This window comes from Myripristis murdjan, chromosome 17, assembly GCF_902150065.1.
Source record: "Myripristis murdjan chromosome 17, fMyrMur1.1, whole genome shotgun sequence".
Taxonomy (NCBI): domain Eukaryota; kingdom Metazoa; phylum Chordata; class Actinopteri; order Holocentriformes; family Holocentridae; genus Myripristis; species Myripristis murdjan.
The window spans coordinates 15,235,459-15,257,982 of NC_043996.1; the positions used below are offsets into that span (position 1 = coordinate 15,235,459).

General features: G+C 39.6%; 1 protein-coding gene across 6 annotated transcripts in view; it reads left to right on the plus strand.

The window, feature by feature from the left end:
* Nucleotides 1-22,524, plus strand: part of pde4ca (phosphodiesterase 4C, cAMP-specific a) — a 54,425-nt gene that overhangs the window by 12,752 nt on the left and 19,149 nt on the right. Inside the window, exon 1 of one of the 6 annotated variants that reach the window (XM_030074396.1) lies at nt 1,542-2,788. The exons of 4 other annotated variants lie outside the window; for them this stretch is intronic. In XM_030074396.1, the coding sequence (XP_029930256.1) occupies nt 2,715-2,788 (74 nt within the window). In that variant the 5' untranslated portion in view covers nt 1,542-2,714. Of the gene's footprint in view, nt 1-1,541; nt 2,789-11,549; nt 12,228-22,524 lie in introns of those variants that run through there. One more of the 6 variants, XM_030074395.1, reaches the window with a different exon arrangement.

Genomic DNA, 22,524 nt, shown 5'->3' on the forward strand with positions numbered 1-22,524 from the left:
TGCAGTTGTCCCCATTTTTTAATGTATTCTTGTACAGAAATTTTTACTTTCATATGTGAATAAAATGGTTACACTGTCGAGTCCTGCACCCACTGGCATACAAGCTACCCTTTAAATGTTGCTTTATTAAAGCTAGTTTATGTTGGTAAATAATTTGTTGATGTGCACTGAAATACTGTTACTAATGTCTTAATAGCTTGAATGTGTACAAAAAATTAACACTGCACTCCTCTTCTGTTCCACTAGAGGCTGCTGTGTTGTCTAATGAGGGCATGGAGCATTAGGAGGATGTGTTTCTCTCTGATAAAGCGACAGAGGAAAACGACATTTCCCCCTGGCCAGTCTAGGTTGAGACCCAAAGTAGTTTTGTGGAAAGATTAAAACAGGTCTTAAAATATGAAGGATAAATTGCTACCTTCAGCAACTCAAGGTCTCTAGTAATATTGTAGTATATAAATCAGTATCACTCATGTCGCTGTGTTCTTCTTCCGGAAATGTGAAATAGGTTGAATAAAATGCTGCAGGCGTGTAATCAATAAAAAAAAAGTTCAATTCTGCAAAGTAGTGTGCAAGGACAGATTGGCCCAGATTATTTTAACAGTGTGTGTCCTGGAGAAAGAGTTTTAAAACTCATTGCTATAATTGTTTGGTTGTGTATTTCCCCCCAGAAATTATTAAAGCAAGGGTTAGTGGATAGTCGAACAACTGATCCCTAAGCAGTATTTAGACATAGTTTCACTCTACTTCAAAATCAATGATATAAACTGATAGTAGGCAAGGACACTAAGGGCGCTATCCTTTTTTGTGTGTTACTTCCTGTCCTCACTCTCACGTTAGGAAAATATTTCCTGTAAACTAATCATGTATTCTCTTCAAAACCTTTGGAATCAAACATTTGTTTGCAAAAATATTTGTATATTGTCAGAATAAGATGGATTAGATCAAAACATGAGCAGATAACTCAGTATCAAAAAGGAAAATTGAATCACTTATAAAAAAGCACACACACACACGGACATACACCGAGCTAATATTGAGCTATTGATTCACCAGTTCACTATTGTTTCTGCTGGCTAGGGTGGCAGGCTGGTTCCATGAAAAGAGTAAAGAGTATACTGCAGCTGAACTCAAAATACTATTTCAAATTTTTCATTAAGAAAATGTGTTGCATTATACAAAGAAACTTTTGCTACAGTGTAGAATTGTATATTGCAGTATAGTGTATTGTGGTATGATATGGTTTTCCTCTTCTCTACCATCTGACAGATAAAAGCTGCATTGTCGTACCACACTACTCTCAGTACTATTCACACTGATCCACTTTCTCATGCTATCCCAGTCTTTCTTTTTCTCCTTTCTCTGTCCTCTCTCTGTTCTGTCATTCCCTCCCTCCATGCAATTTGCTCTCTTTCTCTCTCTCTCTCTTGATTGCCCCCCACCCGCCCATCTCCCTCTCTCTCGCTCTCGCTCTTGCTCCCTCTCTCTCTCAGGAGAGATAGTGTTGTTGTTTGTTGTTCTAAGCTGGAGTTTGGTCTCAGCACTCTCAGGAGAGAGGAGAAGAGAGAGTAGAGACAGATATGGACCACTGACAGGGACTGGGACTGCCCACTCCAGGGACCATCCGATGGGATTATAACAGTTTTTCCTCCCTCTCCTTACTCTTCCAGCTCACTTTTTTTCCACTAACAATAAGTCTGCACAGTCTGTTGGTCTTGAAGTAAATTCTGTTCAGACAGACAGTACTGTACCAAGGCTGTTTGACCTGCGTTTGTAAAGACAGAAAATATCTGGAGCCTCTTTTCAAGGAATTCCGTTTTGTCAGTTGCAGCTCATTTGGAAGAATCCAAGCTTGCCGTTTCCTATTTTGGAATACAAGGGGAGAAAAAAAACAGAAGACAAGCGTTTATCTTGGCTTGTCTGCGCTGAGCTGAAAGGAAAACGATTGGGGAATTAGTCCCAGATGAGCGCTGACAGCTGACACCATCGTCAATTTCACTTGATTTGATTTGGGCCCATAGCTTCACTGTCTGTGAGATGTTAACTCGCTCTGTGATAGGTTTTAACAGACAAGACTCTTTACCTTTTTAGGTGGTACACACACATTCATGCATACACATACGCACATAAATACATAGCTAAAAAAATTTTGATTCTTCTTTTTCCACAAAAACAAATGGACATATCATCATATTCTGGGACCAGACGCTGAACTGCAAAGTGAATGCCCAGCTTGATGCACTTTGAACAGCTCATTTTGCACTGATTTGCAAGTGATGAGCATTTTTTTAATCAAATTATTGATGCTTTTTTTTTAAATCTCAGAAATACAGAGGGGACTCATCAGGCCTGACGTTGGTTTGCACACCAGTGACTGATTGTTGGCTTTAAATTCTTTTCTGTCCTGATGTTTCTAATAAGTGCAACTTTGCTGTTTTGCTGTTTTGCTCTTTTGCATTTTGACAACTCTGTTTTGTTTTTGTGGCTACTGGATCTGTTTTACCTGCATGTTTTATTTACAAGGGAACTGTCTCGCTTTACCGTAACGTAAAACCACAACAAACGGAATCGGACAGCTGCATTTTAAATTTGTGACAGCATGGGAGTTTGGGTCACGTCAGAGAAGTTACATTCCATTTTTGTTTATCCTTTGCCACCAAACGCTGTTATTTTGACATTTTTTTGAATTCAACGCTCTGTCTGAACCAACCAGTGCAATGATGAACAAAGACTCTCGCTTTTCAAGGAAGATGCATGGCAGCTTCTCCACACGCAGGCACTCATGCATTGGGTATGTATTGTGCTGTGTGTTATAAGCTTTGGGATTGTTATTCAGTTATTATGATTACCGTAATTGACAGACATTGAATACACCAATATACAATGTGCAATTGTAGGTTGGAAAAGTTTTTAAAAACTGGTTTCTCTTGTTTGCGTTTTGGGCATTGCGTTCCTTTATCATGTCAAAATTACAGTACACCCCTTACATATTGTTTTTGTTCTCTTTATCTTCCTTTTCCATTCATATTATGTTAAGAAAACAGTCAATTGATTGATTATTTATTTTAGGGTGCCACAGTGTCAGTATGTTTGGACTGGTAGTGTGTTGTGTGTATCTGATGGTTTTATATGGCTTACTCTGGCCCAGTTAATGTTGGAGTTTTGCAGACCCATTGTGCGATGATGTTTAAAGCCCCACTTGAACAGTCTAAATTGTACAGATAATTGTGGGCACATGTTAAAGACAGAAAATACCACAGAAAATAATCTCTTAATAACTTTCAGCCCTTCCATAACTCAAAGCACTGGTCTGTTTGACAAGACCAGTTTAATACACACTTTAAGATCTCTGGATGATCTTTTTTACGTTGTTAAATAACAAAAAGAAAGCAGAGATATTCATTATAGTTATGCTGGGTTGTGTTAGTGGTGCGTTGGATGCTGTGGATGGCGGTACAGGCCCTGGGGTGCTATGGTGGATCGATTGCTCAGCCTGTGTGCACTGATGTCCCTCCTTGGGGTCCATGGACCAGAGCCAAGCAGAGCCATCTGAATTAGGCACGGCATGATCATCATCTGGTTCAGGGCTGGGGTTTTATAAGAGAAGGACTAGATAGAAATGTCATCACATTGAGGACATTATTGACCGTGAAACCAGCCTAGGGAGCAGAATTCAGAGGGGGTTTTATCCTGTCCACTAGGAAACAAAACAGAGAAATATAATTATGTGTAAATTTAACTCACTGCCAAGTGGAGAATAGGGTTAGGGCATGCTGCTGCTACATGTTGCGTTCTTCCGTGCCGGTCCCATGTCAAACCACTGATGAGGCTGATTGACTTAATCATCCTTAATACCACCATGTGATCATCAGGCTGGAATCAGGAGAAAAAACACCCACTGCAACTACCACCGGATCACTACAACACGCATCATTGTGTAAGTCCATAGAGATGAATAGAGACTGTACATACTTAGACATACACAAACAGTGCATGTGCACACTCGCAAATACACAGGAGTTTGGAAGCACCCTGGTGCAAATGTAATTCAAAAGCAGATAAACATCTTTGCAGGAGAGCTATTGTGCAATTTCTTTCAGTGCAGTGTGTTGTGCGGCAGACTTTTGTGAACTTTAGGCATAAGGCATGTGCCTTGCGAGTGTCATAGCAACTCCTCCAGCCGTGAGCCTGTTGGGATCATATGAGAAGATCAAAGCAGGAGATTTTAGACCACAGCCAGAAATACAGAACAGAACAAGCCTCTCTTATTACCTGATTTGTACTTCGAGCTTCTCGGCTGAAAACATGCTGAAGTGTAATCCCTGTTGGAGCTGCAGATCAAAGTTTAGATCTCATTTTTATGGCAATGATAATTTTAAAGGGCAGTAAAGACAAAGACTTATTTATCCTGTGATGATAGCGAAGATACTGTCGACATTACTGTGTTTCCATGCTCATTTCCATTCTATGCATGTTTGAATTAGACCGTATCTGTTAGCAGCAAAATTAGTCCCAGTTATTAATGAGTGTTATGAGGAAAATATTGCAGGGTTGTAAAGTTGATGTTGACATTTTGTTTTAATTGCCTCTGTGCAGAATTTGTGTCTAACTGAGTGTTTAAATTCCTTTGCATATCATTTTTTCCCTTCTGTCTCCCTGTAAAGACATACACACACAATCACCCTGAGACAAAGCAGTCCCTTGTAATGCAGATGTGTCCATCACAATAGAGATAGCTCTAATCCTCTGTTGTACCAATGGTACCAGGGCACTATTCATCCAACCCTGGAACTACCACCAACACGGACACACTTCTAGATGCCGTCTAAGCAAGGTTTCATACAGCTTCTCTGTCAGTATGATACATTTGAATGACACTATGTCAATTCAGTGCTCTGAATATACATTCATGGGAGATGAGAACTCTTTGTCAGTGTCATGAGGAGATACCATATCTATGGAGTGATGGCTGCACTTCAATTTGTTGCAGTCGGAGACAATACCATTATCTGCTACACTGAAATAGAGACTGATAGAAAGAGGCTGAGGGAGGTTAAAGTGGGAAAGAGCAAAACATGACAGTTGACTGAGAGAAAGAGATAATGAAGACAAATAGGAGAAAGAGGCAACAGAGAGGGTGGTGACAAAGTGAGATACATGCATAGAGATAATGCTCCTTTTAGGCAGAGATAATGACAGGAAGAAGAGGGCTAGACAGACAGTGAGAGAGAGGGACAAAAAGAGGCAGAGATTATTTAGTTAGAAAGGAAGAGAGGTTGGTAAAGAAATTTGGATTGAAATTGAGAGAATAAATAGGGAAATACAAAAAAGTGTCAAGTGAGGTAAACCATCTAAAGGGCAACAGTGTCAATGTCAGAGGTCCTAATATAGCCAACAACCCCCTCCCCCCTCATTCACCCCTCACACACACACACACACCCACACCCAAAATAGTCAATAGAGCCTGTGTGGCTGTGGCGGGCCGGCTGCTATGTGCGTCACTGCTGTAGTCCATATTTTCAGCATGACTGATTTCCCCAATCGCCTCCAGAACCTCATCGATCCCTGTAGCCGGCAGGGCAGCAGCCTGGGACAACACTAACGCTGTACAAGTTCAAAACCAGCACCTCTGCTGTTGATGCCACATCCCCCTCTGTGAGGATATACAAGCTATACTTGATCCTGTTTTTAAAAGTTCACAGGGATTACAGCTTTAGTAAGAAGACAGCCAAAAAAGGAAACTTGATATACTTGTATGCTTAAACTGTTTTTTCCACATTCAGTATAAAATCCTTTAAAGAGGTAGCAGTTGCTTGTTTTGGTGGGATTAGTGGTTTGTGTCTCATGTATTCAAGTATACCTTTCAAAAAGAATTTGCAAGATAATATTTAAGGGGACACAAAGAATATCTGTAATTCTGTTAGGCCTTGTAGAGTGTCGGAGTAGTGGAAAATGGCATTTTGTGTTCTTGATGAATTTCAGAGAAAAAAAATGCTCTTTTTGTTTCAGTCATCAGTTCTGGGTGTCAGCAGCCTCAGCTCTAGTAAAAAAAGCAGTGTAGGTGTAATAGGTGACTATTCATTGTAACCACTAGAGGGGGAAAGTGACTAAGTTTTGCACTGAGACTGACAGTGATGGTCTGCAGCCGACCAAATAGTTGTTGGATGTCACAGTCTGATTTTGGATCCATATAAGAGGATGAATTGACATTTTGTCTGTTACTTACTTACTTATATATTTATGTATTTATTTATTTGTATTTCATAGTCAAATTCAGATTAGTATGAGGTATACATCCATAGCTGGCCTTGACCTTGATAGGTAAATTGCACTGAACTGCTGTCCTACTGTCAGCTTGGTGATAGCTGGTACATTAATCAACACAAGGAAACAGAAACAGTTCCTCAAATGTATGGACAAATACAGTAAGACTTTGTGTTGTGTTTTGCTGTAGATATGCCACGATGGATTTAAGAAATCTAAAATTTGAATTTTTCAGAATTTATAATTAATATTCAAAATGACCAAATTGAAGTGAGCACACCTCAAATAGGCCAATTATTAAGTTATTTCACGATAATGTCACTATCCTAGGGTCCTGTTAGGCAATCCCTCTGCTTTTTAAATATATTGAATCTTTTTGCCACCACATGTACTTCACTTCGAGTCTCCACTGTGATGATTTTCCACATTTAACACATCTCTCATCGTCCTTTAAAAAGTAAGTGATATCAGTGATTGACAGAGCCATTAAAAGTCTACAGTATTTCACTTTGTTGAAAAACAGGTCAAGGTCAGAAGGTTACTAGGGTCATGAATGAGCCATTTAACATAAGGGGTGAACAGTGCTTATGCTAGGCTAACAATGGCTAGTAATTTTTTTAACTGATCAAAATCCACCTCAGTTAACATAGTGATGAATTAAAAAGTAATGAAGCCACAGGAGTCAGTAATAGTGTAGGACATAGTTCAAAGACAAATATTTTAGACCCGATTTATTTTCACATTGGACTTGGAAATGGGATGGATCCGGAATCCCTTATTTGGGCATGAAATTTATGTCACCCTTTACAAGTCTATTTTATGTACCACTGGGAGGAGTAATCACCTGCCATCTGGGTGTGTGCGCATGCATGTGTGTGTATTATTTGGCTTTGTGTGACTTTATGTGTAAGTGTAAGTGTGTACTCGTGTCCCTGTGTGTGTATACACATCAGTGATTCTGATTTCTTGTCTTTTACTGTGTGTGCACGTTTGTGTGTGTGTGTGTGTGTGTGTGTGTGTGTGTGTGTGTGTGTGTGTGTGTGTGTGTGTGTGTGTGTGTGTGTGTGTGCAAGTCTGTCATCCATCCAATCCCCAAATCAGACACCCCCAAGCCCACCCGTCATGCAAGCAGATGGCAGCCTAATGAATCATGAGGTGACACACTGATAGCCTTTACTACAGTACACGCTGTAACATGACGTTCGACATCACTGAGACTCAGTTAAATATAGGCCGCTAGCAGCAGCCATACAGTGACACCTGGTCCAGCTGCTTTGTTACGTACATGAACTTAAGATGACTTGGGCTGTGAGAGAATTTATTTTTCTCTAGTCTTGTGATAATTATCTTTGATCAATAATAACCATAAAAACTAATATGCTGCAAGGCTGCCTCTTAAACAACATTACATATGGAAGGTCTATGTTTTGAGTCAAGCGATTCACATTTCTAACAGTAGTTAGAAATGTGAATCAGTAGTTTTTAACCAATGCATCACACCATACTGTATAAATGATCTTGTATTGGTCAACTTGCCTAGTGTTGGATAAGGGTAAATATCTGTCAGTATGCAGTATTATTGTTTAAAATTTATGCACTACAGTATAGATGCACTTCAGAGATCACAGTAGAACAAAGCAGTGATTGTAGATGTTTTATGTTTGAAGTTAGTTTTGCACAGTGGTGATGCAGTTCAGTAAAGAGTCTGTATTCCTATATAACTTGTTATATTTTACCACAGGGAACATAAAATGCTCTGCAGTGTGTCTATCTTAGCCAGCCGGTAACTGAACAACTGTCTGACCTGTTTTGGAGGTTCCTTTGAAGCAAGTTTACTGAAAACAGCATTCAAAAATGCTTACTCGCTACAAGCATTTTGGAATGACGATGTTGCCATATTTCAAAGTTCAAATAGTTTATGGTGACATGCCACCTTGGTGCAAAAGTTTAATTGTGCAGCAGATTCAACTCAACATAGCAAACATTAATAGTATTTGAGCAGTTGCTGTTCATGAATTCTGAATAGATTGCCTTTTCCTAATGCATGCCAAAAACTATACCAAATACACTATACTAAATTTACTAATATACCGAATTTATATTGAATTATAGAGATCAATTATGTCTTTTTCATACGATACAAAGACTCTGGTGTGTCTATAAAACACAATGACCACGAAATGATTTTCATCAAACATGGAAGAGCAACTTTTTTTTTCTCTTTCACAGTGTTAATCCTTTGATCCAGATACTACTGTTATTACTGTAACCATTACTGTATTACTGTAAATGAATTGGAGCGGACAATATGTCTACTGGCTCCACACACAGCTCAGGACATCCAGAATTCTTTTCAAAACAGTCTGAGTTTCTCATAATGGAAGTCATTTCACTGGTACATTTTAGCCAGAAATGCTCACCATTCCTTCCATGTAGCCAATGTATGACATCATGAAGCCCCTTTTCAAATAATGAGGTATCAAACCCGCAACTATGGGGTTCGCCAGAATTTATGATGCCTTGCTATTTTATGTGTTTGAAATTACCTTGCCACACTGACTTGGCCCCGATGTTCAGCGTTTTACAGCATGACTGTCTTGAGAGAAAATGTGAAGATATTGAGCAGAACCAAACATTAGTGTCTGCCTTTCTTCAAACAACTAACCTCTTCCACCTCACTGACGCAGATACAGAGAGCACTGTGAAGGCCTCTGTTATACTGCCAGTGAGAGTGTGTGTGTGCATGTGGGACAGTGTGAAGTAGTGTGTGTGCATGTGTTCACTCACAATAGAGAGGGATAATGTCCTTGACCGCAGTTGTTTGATGGTTGTATTCTTCTAAGTCTAGATAAAAGCAATTCTCTCATCCATGGATGGTGTTAGAAATCTAATGTAATGTTTATCTACGACCTTAGTTCTTCTAACATTACATCAGGACACTGTGCATGCTTAGGGGACAGACTTAGATTAATCATTTTGCCAGTATTAAATCACAAGACCCACTCTCAGATCATTTTTACAAATCATACATTTGAATATAGCACACACTTTACTCCTTGAAACACTCCTCCAGCATATGATCATCTTTAAGTAGGTTCTACAAAAGCCAAATGCTACCAGTTTAATTCGCTGTAGTTGTGTGATTACATTTCAATCTTCTGTTCCCAGCGCAGGATCCATAAAGCTGATGATATACTGCAGTTGCTCTATTCATTTTACCTATTCAGTCCAAGCCAGCAGTGCCAAAGCTTTAATGAGGTTTCTTTAAATTGTGGTTTTCCTGACTACCGCAGACATAGAACTTATGTTTTATATTGAATATTATATTTAAAGCCTCAAGTGAGTTGTTTTTATGCGTCTGTGCTGCATCTTGCGACAGTGAATATGAAGTTGAAAAACACAACCATCCCATATGACCAAATATGAGAGTGCAGCATAAAGCCACGTAAGTGGATAATGGAACAGTGGGATTGCGATGCGTTTTTGGTTCATATTAGAGATGATGCTTAACCTTCTACTGTACTACCACCCATTTTTTCTGTGTTTTGTTTTTTATTCCTTTCTCACCTAGTATTAGCTCTCCTTTCCAACATTTATGAATTCCACTGTGATGAGATGGTGATGCTGATTGATTTGTAGCTTAATTGGATTCTGCTATATTGCAGCATGCGGCTTGAAGTTCAAGTCCATTTAAGGAGATGTCTTTGTCTGCATGAGCTAGTTGGATAGCAATAGGCCAGTCTGGGTCTGTAGTATCCAACATAATATGGCTGAATTGCATGTCACTGAAATATACATTGACACAAGACATGGAGAAGACAACATGAAAACACTTGCAACTCTCTTCTAAAAACACCACCAGTAATGCAAAGAGGCATTTTCTCATATACATGATGGTGATTTTTGATCTCCTTCTCTAGTCCCAAATCCAAGGCTAGGCCAAATCTGGCTCTGGGAACATAGCTTGTAGATTCTGGCTCCCAGTTCATTTTGCTGATCTCAAGTCAAATATTTCCTGTGTTTTCAAAGTTTCAACATTTTCATATGAAGCACAGAGCAGGTCAGACAACTAGGGTTTCATATTTACTTTTCACATTTCTGATCTTCAAAAACATACTGCCGCCGGCCATGGGTGACCCTGCATGCTGGTGTACCTAAGCCTGTTTGTGAGTACACACAGGATACATGTACAGAAGTTGTGTGTGTGGAGTGTGTGTTTACATGCACAACATTTTACAGCAGCCTGTGTCCCACCATGTGCGGAGAAAGTATTGGCAGCAATAATTGTTTGAACTGCAGTAATTTGAATTTTCTATACATTTTTATACTTGAATTTTAATGCTTGAAACTGAATTACACAATTTTAAATTGCATTGTGAAAACTGAAGCAGAATGTAACGGTTTGAATTTGATTTGAGTTATTATTGCTTTCAAACTTGAAACTTGTAGCTGTGAGTAAATGTAGCCAGTGCTGCACAAAACCAACACTCATCCTGTCATCTTTCCTCATTATCTGTTGTAGATGACACACACCTGTGTTTGTATGCAAACACAAATGCACACAAATGACCATGTACGCACATACTCATGCACACATGCTCCATCTGGAAAGGATAGTGGCTCAGTGCCCAATGTGGGAATAATGAAAGAATGCTGTCCTGAGATCTGGACAAGGTGCTGCTCATCTCACCGATTTTGTGTATCTGCAGGGAGGGAGACATCTCTCTCTCTCTCTTTCCCTCTCTCCCTCTATTTCTGTGTGTGTGTGTGTGTGTGTGTGTGTGTGTGTGTGTATACACGTTTATATTTCTTCTTTTTGGTGGTGGGAGAGAAGGAAGGAGTTAAATTGGGTATAACATTCAGCGAAGGCAGGACCCATGCTGACTTTCACCCCGCCCCCTTTCTTAGGTCTGACCTCACTCTGAAACTTGCTCCCTGTCTACTGCGCACACACACACATACACAAACACACAGTCAGACACTTGCTCGGTCACATGCCCACAAACACACTTACTCGCTTGCACACACGCGGTTTCTCACGCACACACACACACACACACACACACAGATACTCACCTCTACAGATTTACACATTCTGTGGGGCACTCAGAAAAAAACACAGTATAGGACAGACTGGAGGGTGAGAGCCCAAGGAAAGGAAACATTTGTGTTTGTTAAGGTGTGGGAGCTCGGGGAGAGAGGAGGAAGCGGAGAGAGAGAGAGAGAGAGAGAGAGAGAGGGACAGAGGAAAAGAGCAACAGAGAGAGGGAAAGAGAGAGAGGGAGGAAGAGCAGACCGACAGAAAGGGAGAGGGGGAAGAGGGCAGAATTGGTGCGCCACATTTAGACCTGGAGCAAAGGCGTCCATGGGGGACTGATGAAAGAGCGCTGCCGAGAGTGATGAGAAGCCTTTTCTGCAGACTGCAAGACAGACAGACAACAGGGAGCGTCTGCAGCTCCATCTCACATCAGGAATCAATTCAGGTACTCAGGAATATACTGCGGTAGCATCCAGATCTTTCAAAGAAAAGCAAATATTCCCTACAAAAGAAACAAAAAGCAAGAAGAGACGGCATGGATTGCACTGCCATTCTCATTTTGCTTCTCTGCTGGAGCCAGTGGTCCTAGAGCTGCTGTCCACCACTGTGAGAGGTAATGAGAACTCCTCGGGAGTTGTGGAGAGCCGGACAGCCCGACAGACCGAGACAGACAGGGGACTGGGCCAGGTTTCACAGGCATGACAACGGCCACAAGCTGAGGAGAACGAACAGACAGAGAACAGAGGAGCGGCAGAGAAGAGGAAGGTGAAAACAAGCAAAAGAGAGAAAGCTGAATAAAGATGAGCGTACCAACAAACTGTGGATTCTGTTACTCCATGGAGCGGAGTATCACCGTGCGGAGTGGGAACATATGGGGATCACCCTGTGCTGTCAACAGGCCCATTGACATCATACAGAGACGCAGGCGGTAATTAAGAGCTATGTCGTTTACTTTCACTCAGTCATTATCATTTTCTTTCTCTCCCTCTTTTTATTTCTCTCTCACTCACACAGAATGTGTCAAATTTAGCACAGTGCGAGATGTTAAAATTTCTGTGGGTAAACTGTGCTGATGTTGAGATTAGTAAAGTTAATCAAACCTTCTGGATGAAAGCATATTCAGTAAAAATAGTCATCCTTCTCATGCATAATGCTATATTGCTTGTACTATATGGGATTTGTCTTTTTGTGAAAATATTGATCCTCTGTTTTATCTTGCCACAGATAACTGTGACATTTGATTTCTTTGGGGAATTTTTACCTGTCTATTATTTAATTTAAAAAATATTCTTTTGCACTTATCTGTTGTTTTTTCCGATTCACATTGGCATTCTCAGTATATTTTTCTGTCATATTTCTTCTTGACTGTTTGCAAGAGGAAATATGCGGTAACAGAAAGCATTATAAATTGTATCTTTTGGATAGTGTGAAATTCATCCTGCATTTAGGGAAAAACAATTCTCAGAGAACCTGAAGTTAATACTATGATTTGACGTATTTTGAAAACAAACATTAAATATCAAAACACTATTCTAAAATAAATAAACTGGCCTGTACGAAATTATATCTCACCTTCAGTAGAGGACCTAGAACCTGGCATCACGGTGATGATGGCATATATGCACATGAGCTATGAAAACACAACCGGGAGATGGAAATGTGGCAACATTTAAGTGTGCAAACCAATTTTAAGCTACCAAAGTAAATAACTGGTATTCCTCAGCAATTTAGAGTCAATTTAGATAGGGGGGGAGAATTTGGTTACCATGTAATACTAAAGCATTTGTGAGATTTTACAGTTAGGTTTAATTGGTGAGCCCATTTCCTTTACATGGTAAATACTATCAGCAGCCAACTACTCTAAATTTGGAGCATCAAGGATTTTGCAAGATGATTTTGCATAATTCATTGAATTTTTCTGTAATTGCTTTCCATTTTATTTCATTGTAGAGCGGCTGAGGTACTGCTCATTGCAGTGCCTGAAAAAGAAGTTTGCAAACATTCAGAAAAGTATGCATTACTCACACATGTGCACATTGTCCCCTATTTATATTAATACTGTGCATTACTACAAGTCATGTTTGATAATTAATACACTGGTTTTCTCATGCATGCATATATACTGTATCTGTGCACCACATACCTTTGTTGCTACTATCCTCCTCTATTTACTCAAACAAGTATTCTCACAGGCAAAGTCCACATTAGATTTTGTAACCTCGCATACAATCCTTATAGCAAGCAGGGAGGCTGTGAGGGAGGACTCTGAGATAAAGTCATGTTTACATTAGAGTCTTCTGTCCTCTTTCTCAGGCAAGATCTACGTTTATCAGATGTAATGTAAAACATTTGTGAGTGTGGGGGAGTTTAGGAGGCAGGCGTGCCATAGTCTTTTCAGTTAAATTCCTATCAAAGAATAGTTTTTTTCTCTCTTTCTCTCTCGCTTCACAGATTGCTATAGAGTGTAATGAACATTTTCTCCTCTACATGGATTGTGTCATTTATTTAGGATTGGGTTATTTTAGTTTTTGTTCTTTTAACCACGCAATTAGGCCATAAACAGCAAAAAAACAGCCTAAAATTCATACCTGCCCCAGTTCATGAAAGCTTTAACTCAGTTTAAAGAGCAGTGTCTTGCTGAAGACAGTCACTTAATGTGCCCTCAGAGGGTAGTTACAGTGATAGGGAAGCAGGGTTCACTTGGGTCAAGGTATTGATCTTACTCGGGGTGCACCATTGATGGTGATGGAGGATCACTCTTGCTGTTAGACACAGACTCCACCACCATTTTCTTTTTCTGGAGAAGCTGAGAGGAGTAGTGGAGAGCAGAGGAAACACAGACGCCAGAGATTATCAGCCTTGTTAGTGTACATTTTGGGGATCTATTAACAGACGTATTCAAGAAGCAGACTCCTAAAGTAAATATTGTGTTTAGATGTTTATTAACTCGTTAGAAAAATAACTGTAAGTGATAGATGGCGTGATTATTCCTGAGTTTTTAGGCAGTCTTTTCCGTCTTGGCACAGGGTCGGGCCTGTGGGAAATATCTTAAGGCAACTGAAATGCATCCTCTTTTGCCTGAGTATCTCTCCCCTAATTTTCCCCCCTCTCCCACTCTTTTTCAGTTTCCTCCTTCCTCTTCCACTTCACTCTCTCATTTTCACGTCTCTTTCGCTCATTCTCATTCTCTTTTTCTCTCTCCTCCTGTCACAGGAGTCTACCTGGCCTCATAAAGCAGGACATGAAGCTAGTTAATAAAGTTGCGTGCAGGGAGGGAATGTAGTGGCTCAGACGTGTAGGTCAGAGTTCTTCTTGTACAGTATCCTCTGCATGGGTGCATCCTCACATAGACATGGGAAAGGCTTATTAGGGGGATCAGATGAACCCATAGGGGGAGGATGGGTACAAATCATGAGCTTTTGACGTCAGACACCAAACCCACAGCGTCTTGCATGTCCTCTGTGCATGATTTAAAGGCCGAGTATCTTAGTTAACTACACAAGAAGAAGATAACAATACCTTCTTTTCTGCCCACATGTTTTTGTGGTGAGGGTATGCGTGTTTTTACGTGTCTGTGAGTTATGTCTGAGTACAACACGTACCATACAAATTGAGGTGTTGGGTACATCTGTTCTCCATACATACCGTGCTCTTTTTTCCTCTGGATGAGTGCTGATGGTTTATTTAGCCAATGGCAATTACTGGCTGCTCTCTTCAACTTTAACAGGGGCGTTAAAGGTAGCACCTGTTTTTCCTAATTGATGACAGATAACAGGATTCCCTCTGAATTCCTTTGACAGTAAAGGCTTATGGGTTTTGATGTTTTCTTTTCTGTGTTCACATATCCTTTCATTTTTTAATTAATTTTTTATGAATCCTAAATTAAGGTTTGAAAGCAGTCCCCGTGACACATCTTTTCTGAGTCAGGCTTTGATCACCAGCTCAGAACATAAGATGATTTGTTTAAGAGGTGAAATCATGAATACTATATATATATATATTTTTTACATTTTAATTAAAATATGTCTTGGTTTAAAGGATAATGCCAGTTTTTTTCATTTGTGCTAATCGTGTAGGTTTCATTTGTCATTTACATAATTCTTTGTTATCTTTGCATACTATCTTATGTAATTTTAAAAAACAGACTTTATTTTCCTACCTAGTGTAGAGGCCATCCGCTGCCATTCATTTTCATTGGGTGTGAACAACATGTTCCTCAATGTCCCAGTACAGTAACCTATTAAGTTATTGTACTGCACTAGTGTGGTTGAAATGTCCGCTAGAAAATAGTTTGTCTGTCTATATCACATATGCTGTAGGAGTATTTATTTACGACAGGGGTTGTTAGTGAAAACATTTTTTTTTGTTTAATATGATTTAAAAAACAGGAGATAATAAACATCTAATTTGATAAGGTATGCATATAAAACCGATGGTAATGTATACTACTCATAAGCACAAGTCAACAAGCTGTATCACAGAATTAGTGTTTGTTAAAGGTAAAATAATATGTTTGGAGAAGCAGCACAGAGTCAAACTTGATATTTTCTCATGTCAAATTGAAAATGAAATGCTGGTTAATTAACTACATTAGTTATAGCCAGGTTCCTTGGCTCGGCTCTCTAGTCCATTTATAGCCTGCCGTCTGTCCACAGATTATTGATCTAATTTCCCTCAACAGTGTCTGTACAGGGCCAAGCATAAAATGAAGTGGCAATGACATGGGGCATTATGCAAGTTATGGCGACCAGGAAAGAAATGGAAAAATCCTAAAGAGCCTAAAGATTATTTCTAAATGAGCCAATGACTGCACATACAGTTATGAGCTTTGTGGGGTGGCTCAGTGTTAGGGAGTAGGGGAGTTTGATTTATGCATAGAGTAATTTAATACGAATTAAGTGTTTTAGAGAGACGACAGTTTTGGCAGGTTGTGTATGAGTGAGGTAATTGAGGTTGAGCTTTAGAATCGCATTTCAAGAAACCCAACACCCTCCTCCATTCTCTTCAACCTGGGAGAAGAGGAAAGGGGAAAAAAGAGATCTTCATCTGTTTGATTTATCAAAATCTCCTGGTGTGAATGTTGGACCGACTCACATAGTTAAGATGCCAAAACCTGTCAAGGAGTTCGTTTTTTTCCCTTTTCTTTTGTCAGAGATAAATTTGTAGACATAAACTGTTTGAATTGAGAAAGATAAGTACCGCTTGTGCCAGGAGTCAGTTATTATCTAAATTTCCCAGGTCAGTGATCTCTTGATAGACAAATCCAAGCCCTCAGTCTCAGTATATGAATCACCTTATTTGCAGGAATTATTAAGTCATGCTGTGCCCTCCCCAGAGTATAAGTGCTGCTCCTGGCTGAAGGGAGATATCGTCACAGCCAAAAGGCAGCTTGTTGTAATAAATGCGTCTGGAAGCGTTTCCAGAGTGTTTCTTAAATCAGCGCCTGAGTGGTTTCTAATGGTGGTCTAGCCCACAGAGAGCATCATGGACCTTCATTTATCTACCTCACAGACAGGAGGAAGAGGTCCCGCTGGTGGATTGCAGGAGACACACACAAACATGCACATGCACACACCACACACCACACATACACACACACACGCAGTGGACATGTGGATAAACATTAATGCACAAACAAACAGAAGTGCACAGTCATTGGTGCACTCGTGGAATGTGATTCGGGCTCACATCTTTACATACTTGCGTTAAGACGTAGCCTACAATGCACACACACACACACACACGCTCATCTCTGGAGTTCTGTAGGGTCATTTGTAACACTCACTCACCCGGAGTAAAGTCATGACTGAGTCAGTGTGACAGGCTTTATGGAGTGGATGCTTTTCTAATATCCAGAAACTTCCCTTTCCATTGAGGAGATTTCCAGACATAAAGACATGGAAATCATTTCTGTTGCATGACAGAGAAGTCGTGTGGTTCTATGTGCCTGTGTGTATTTGCTCCCATGTTTATGTGTCTGTGTGAGCTATGTTTTTGTGCCCAAAGCGTAGACATTTTTTTTCATGTAATATCCACAAGAACACTTAAGTAGTGTAACCCTAAATTCAAACAGGAAGCGAGGCAAACTGTATGTTCTTCATACTCATGAGTGATAGCATGGAAGCATGTTTGATTGCACTGTTGACCTCTTTATCCTTTTTGTTTCTGTCATTGTACATGAACAATTTTGTGGCATACAGATGAGGAAAACCACACACCATGATAATTTGCTTTTCATAACAGTTTGTCAGACAGCTTGTCATCTGTTTTGAAAAAAAAAAACAAAAAACAAACAAAAAAAACAGACAAGCTGTTTTTCCTTAGTAAACCAGGGATTTTTTTGAAGTTGAAAAATGTCATTTTCACTTTGTGCTGTGCATTGGTAGTATCTATCTCACTTCATTTACCTCCTTCCATTGGCTTTGCATCCACTGCCTTTACACATTTTATTTGGTTCATGATTAGTGCAGGTTAAGAATCTGGTGAAACTTGAAACTCTGCTTTGGTTTTCTATGGTAATCAGGGAAAATTTGCAGACATTTACAAAGACATGCATTTATGTCACCATGATATAGCCGAGTACTAGATGCCTATTAAGCTTCAGCATCTTTTGATACCATCCTTGTCACATTTTTTGTCCCCACTGCTTTCCCACACAATGTCCCACTGTTGTCATGCCACCTCAGAAACCCTTAGCATCATTCCCTCATGTAGACTGAACTGCAACACTTTCACCTCCCTGTGTTCTGAACTTTTCTCAACCTTTTCTTCCTCCCCTCCTCCCTTCCGCTCTTCATGTCTCTCTTCTCTTCTCACCTCCAGAACCACCAGTTTTATTGCATTGCTTCCAGCTCTTCTCCTCTCACTTCACTGTTTTCTTTGTGCTGCTATACGATCCTGGAGGATAACAGAGACTGCAGTCCTCGTTGTGTGTGTCTGTGTGAATGTACTTTACACATATGTGGCTGTCTTTGGATGGGTGGAAGCTTGTGTGTGTGTTGGAGTGAGCCTGTCCACACACACAAAAGCACACCCCTCCTCCATGGAAAGATGGATATGCCCCATTTGCACTGTTTGTAGGTAGAAGAGGACTCTCCTATGAGTTGTGTTTCTGCAGGTCTCCGGTTTGTTCAGGCTCATTAAAGGGGCGACCAGCACTCATAACCTGCATTTTTTCCATTGCACAATACAGAAATTGTACCTAGAGTGACCATACACTTTCAGCAGTATAATGCTTACATAAAAATATTAATTAATTATTTTATTTAATATTTAATTAATATTATTTTTTATGAAATGACACATTCACAGAAGACACATAAATACTTCTGTCTGACCCTGTTTTTGGTCATCACTATCCTACTGTGCACTTCTCCAACTTGCATAATGGTTACAGTGTCAAGTGGTACATCATGTACAGTATGTAGGATGTTCCAGGCTAACTGTCTGCACATTGTCCTGCAGTTTATGGCACAATCTTGCCACTAGTCAGGCTAATTCAAAAGCTCAAGCTTGGAGAAAACAAAGCAGCATAAGGAACCTGTTTACAGTGGAAGCGTGGTTATTAAAACCTAGTCTGAGATTTCTAAACTAAATGAAATGGTCCACAGAGGAGGCACACTAAGATTTAAGTGCGGTAATGTAATTTGCAACAAATTGACTTTAAAATTCTACAATATTCCAAGCTGATTAACACATGTGGAAATAAAAGCAGTTAAACAGCTCATTATTTGGTGTAGAAGTTTCTTGTTTCGGACTGACTTGAGTTTAGATTTTCAGGACAGTTTTTGTGATACTCTATTTATCCCCAAAGGAGTTTTTTTTTTTTTTTTTTGGCCTTTTCAACTGGTCTTCCCCTCCTCTGACAGATCAGTGCAGTGCTTTTCATAGTGGGGTCCAGTGATCCTCAGAGGTCCTTGATAGGCTTCCAGGGTGTCCATGACAAAATGAGGAACAGTATAATTTCACTATAAATTGTTACTGGAAATTTTTCATGGTGCCAAAAATGTATAAGTGATTAATTTTATGTTAATTTCATGTTTTAATCGCATTTTGAATCTATTTGTCAGTGTTCAAGTATAAAGAACTGACATATAAACATTTTAATCCTTAACTTTTTCATACTTAAAAATATCTTTTCATATGAATGTCCTTATTTAACAAAACCTCTTCAAATTGGGCTTGACAATGTAATGAAAGTCACCTTGGGGTTCCAGAGCATAAAAAATCTGAAACCCACCTGGGTCACAGCACAGTTTCAGCTTGAACCTGGGCTGTATGGTTGGACACCAACCCTGCTGCCCATATCAATGCATAATCGAGGGAGAGACTGTTGTAAAGCAACAGCTCCACATTGTAAAGCACAAAAGAGGACAGGGTGTGCTGCATGTCCTCCACCACAGGCGTCATGACGGCATCGCTCTTGTTTTCCAAAGGAAAGATCTGAGGAAGAGGCTTGCGCTCAGAGACAGTGATTACAGCAATCAGAAAAAGAGCACAGGGACACTCTGAGAATATAGTACACATGAAATGACCAAATGACACATAAATTAGTATTCTTGTCTCTTTTTCTCTGTTCGTCTCTGTATTTTCTCTCTGTTACCTCTTCTGATTTTGTAGCAGGAGAGAGCAAACATAGTGATCTGATTTATTCATCATAGTAGACTGCACACCTTATACTTGAGTCAAATACTACAGTGAACACACACACACACACAGAGTATGTGCGTACACACTTAAATGCAATGTTTTGCAACTAACTTGTTGCTATCAGTTCTATAATATTACCTGGCTTCAATGAATATTGCTGGCTTTGAAACACACCTGTTGCTGGTATGCGCATGTGTCCGTGTGTGTGTGTGTGTGTGTGTGTGTGTGTGTGTGTGTCTGTGTGTGTCTGTGACCTGATAATATCGAACATAACTTTTATTGGGCTTGGAATCAAGCCATTTTTTGCTATTTCTTTAACCAATCTTTTTTTTTTTTTTTTTTTTTTTTTTCAATCTTATTTCCTGGCAAGTTACATTTCAAAGATATATTTTTAAAATGATTCATTGTAGTCATAAAAACAACCCTTAACTGTTCAAGGAAATCATAACTTACCTTTTTCCTATGGCAAACACTTCCTGTCTATAAAGCCACTACCAAAAAAAAACAGTGCAGTCGTTTCACATCACTGGGTCTGTACAAAGTTGACCCATTATATTTCCCATAAGGCTTTGACTTGCTTATGCAAAGGTCAGTGAAATAATTCTATGTTCCTGCCTTTCTCTTGGGTTTCCTAGCACCATTTTCTTTTAAATACCATTTTGCACTGCCTGATTATGAACAATAGACATAAATTATATAGTTATATATAAGTTGCAATAATTTCAACACTGATATTTTGTATTGGCTCTATATTCTCTTGTGTTGGTGGCAAAAATAATACAGTGCCAAAATGGTTGAATTTCAGACATTCTTTGCTGTTCTTTAATACTTTCTGGAATCACTGATTCTTATGCATGTGTGTGCAGGGTGTATACTTTTCCTTGATTTGTAACAATAGGAACAAAGACAAGAAGGGAGATAGGAGCTGAATCTAATGTGTCCCTGCTGACTTCTGTTCATACAACCAGTTTTAAGTGCCGTCGATGAAGAGTTTAATTTAGTTTATGTTGACAATGCTTTAAGAAAAGCATTTGCACTTATAAAAGCATTTGCACTTATAAAATACACTTGTTCAGGATAATACAGAAAAGTTCAGCAGTGTCCAACAGTGGCAAGATGATGGCAGCATGCAACATGTAGTGCAATACATCAAATGCCATGGAAAATAAGGCTCTGATAGTTTCCAAAACTTTTTTTTTTTTCATAAATGCTCGTAGTTGACACTTAATGGAATTGTATTAATCAGTGCTAATAATGTTTCTTAACATGATTTCTGGCTGAGTAGAAACATGGACATGTTCCCAGCCATCAGTGGTGCAGCTGTTTTATACAGGTTCAGCCAGAAGTTAGCAAAGGATTAGAGCTCCATAGGAGGTAATAAGTATAAACTTATGTATCTTCACATAGAGGACATGAATAAGACACATGCGCGTGTCTTATTCTACCTCAACACTTAGTTGCCATGTGGCCATATTGCTTGATATCACAGGAGAGGAGAGGAAGAGCAAGATAAACAAACAGAGAGGCTCTTCCTCCCCTGTCAGGGTCAACAGCATACAGTACTACAGCCCCATTCACATGCAACCACATCCAGACATGCCTTATTACCAACACTGATCACTGATGCGTAAAAACTGATTTACATAAAAAAAAAAAAAAATGCTTTTTGACCTCTGTGGTGTATTTGCAGTCTTCTCCAAAAGTTTTAAAAGCTACCTTATAACTTAGCCAGCTGGCTAAGTTGCCTTATAACTTAGCCAGATTTACCACATAGTTGATTTCCTACATCCACGGTTGACTTCCCTCTCTGTGTTGAGCTTCAGGGTGTGGACTCTCAGCCTCTCTTGTGAACTCTGTGGTCTCCGTAGGCTAATATGAAATCCCTCTTTGCACCAAAACATTTTTGAACGTGTCATGTTCAGATGCGGTGGTGTTTTGAATTATGTATTTTGTATTGAAATGCTAAATTAAACCACAGCATAACTCATTTTTGTTAGTTACGCTTTTGCCGTTGTTTGTTTTTCAGATTTGCATTCATGCCCTCCTACAAAGTAATAGATGCAACTTAAAATTCCATTGAAATATAATGCTGAATAAATAAATCAAATACAGTCAGTCATTGCTTAAACAGAGGCCATCTGCAGCACATGTAATACATCTTCTCCTGTGTCTCTAAATGTCTGTTGAATAAATGGCTGAACTGGTCATGCAAGTCTGCTCTGGTCTAACTAATTCTATGTAACTAATTCTACCTCTGACTGTGTCACAGCAAAGGCCTGGGAATGATGAATGAAGGTTCAGATGACAGCTTGCCCTGGTTTACAGGTCTATCTCCTCTCTCTCTCTCCCTCCCTCCCTGTCTCTGCCCTGTACAGCACTTGTATTATAATGCTCCCCAGATGGGATTGACGTTGCCTTGACAGGCGGTGACGCAGGCGGGGTGTCAAGTATCAGGGCCATTGACAGGTTACCATCAATCATACTTCTTACCAGCCAGCCGCTTAAATAGCAAGCGCCGTAACATACTTCTCTCTTTTCTCTCTTTTTTTAAAGGCTTTATGATGCCCAGGAATGCT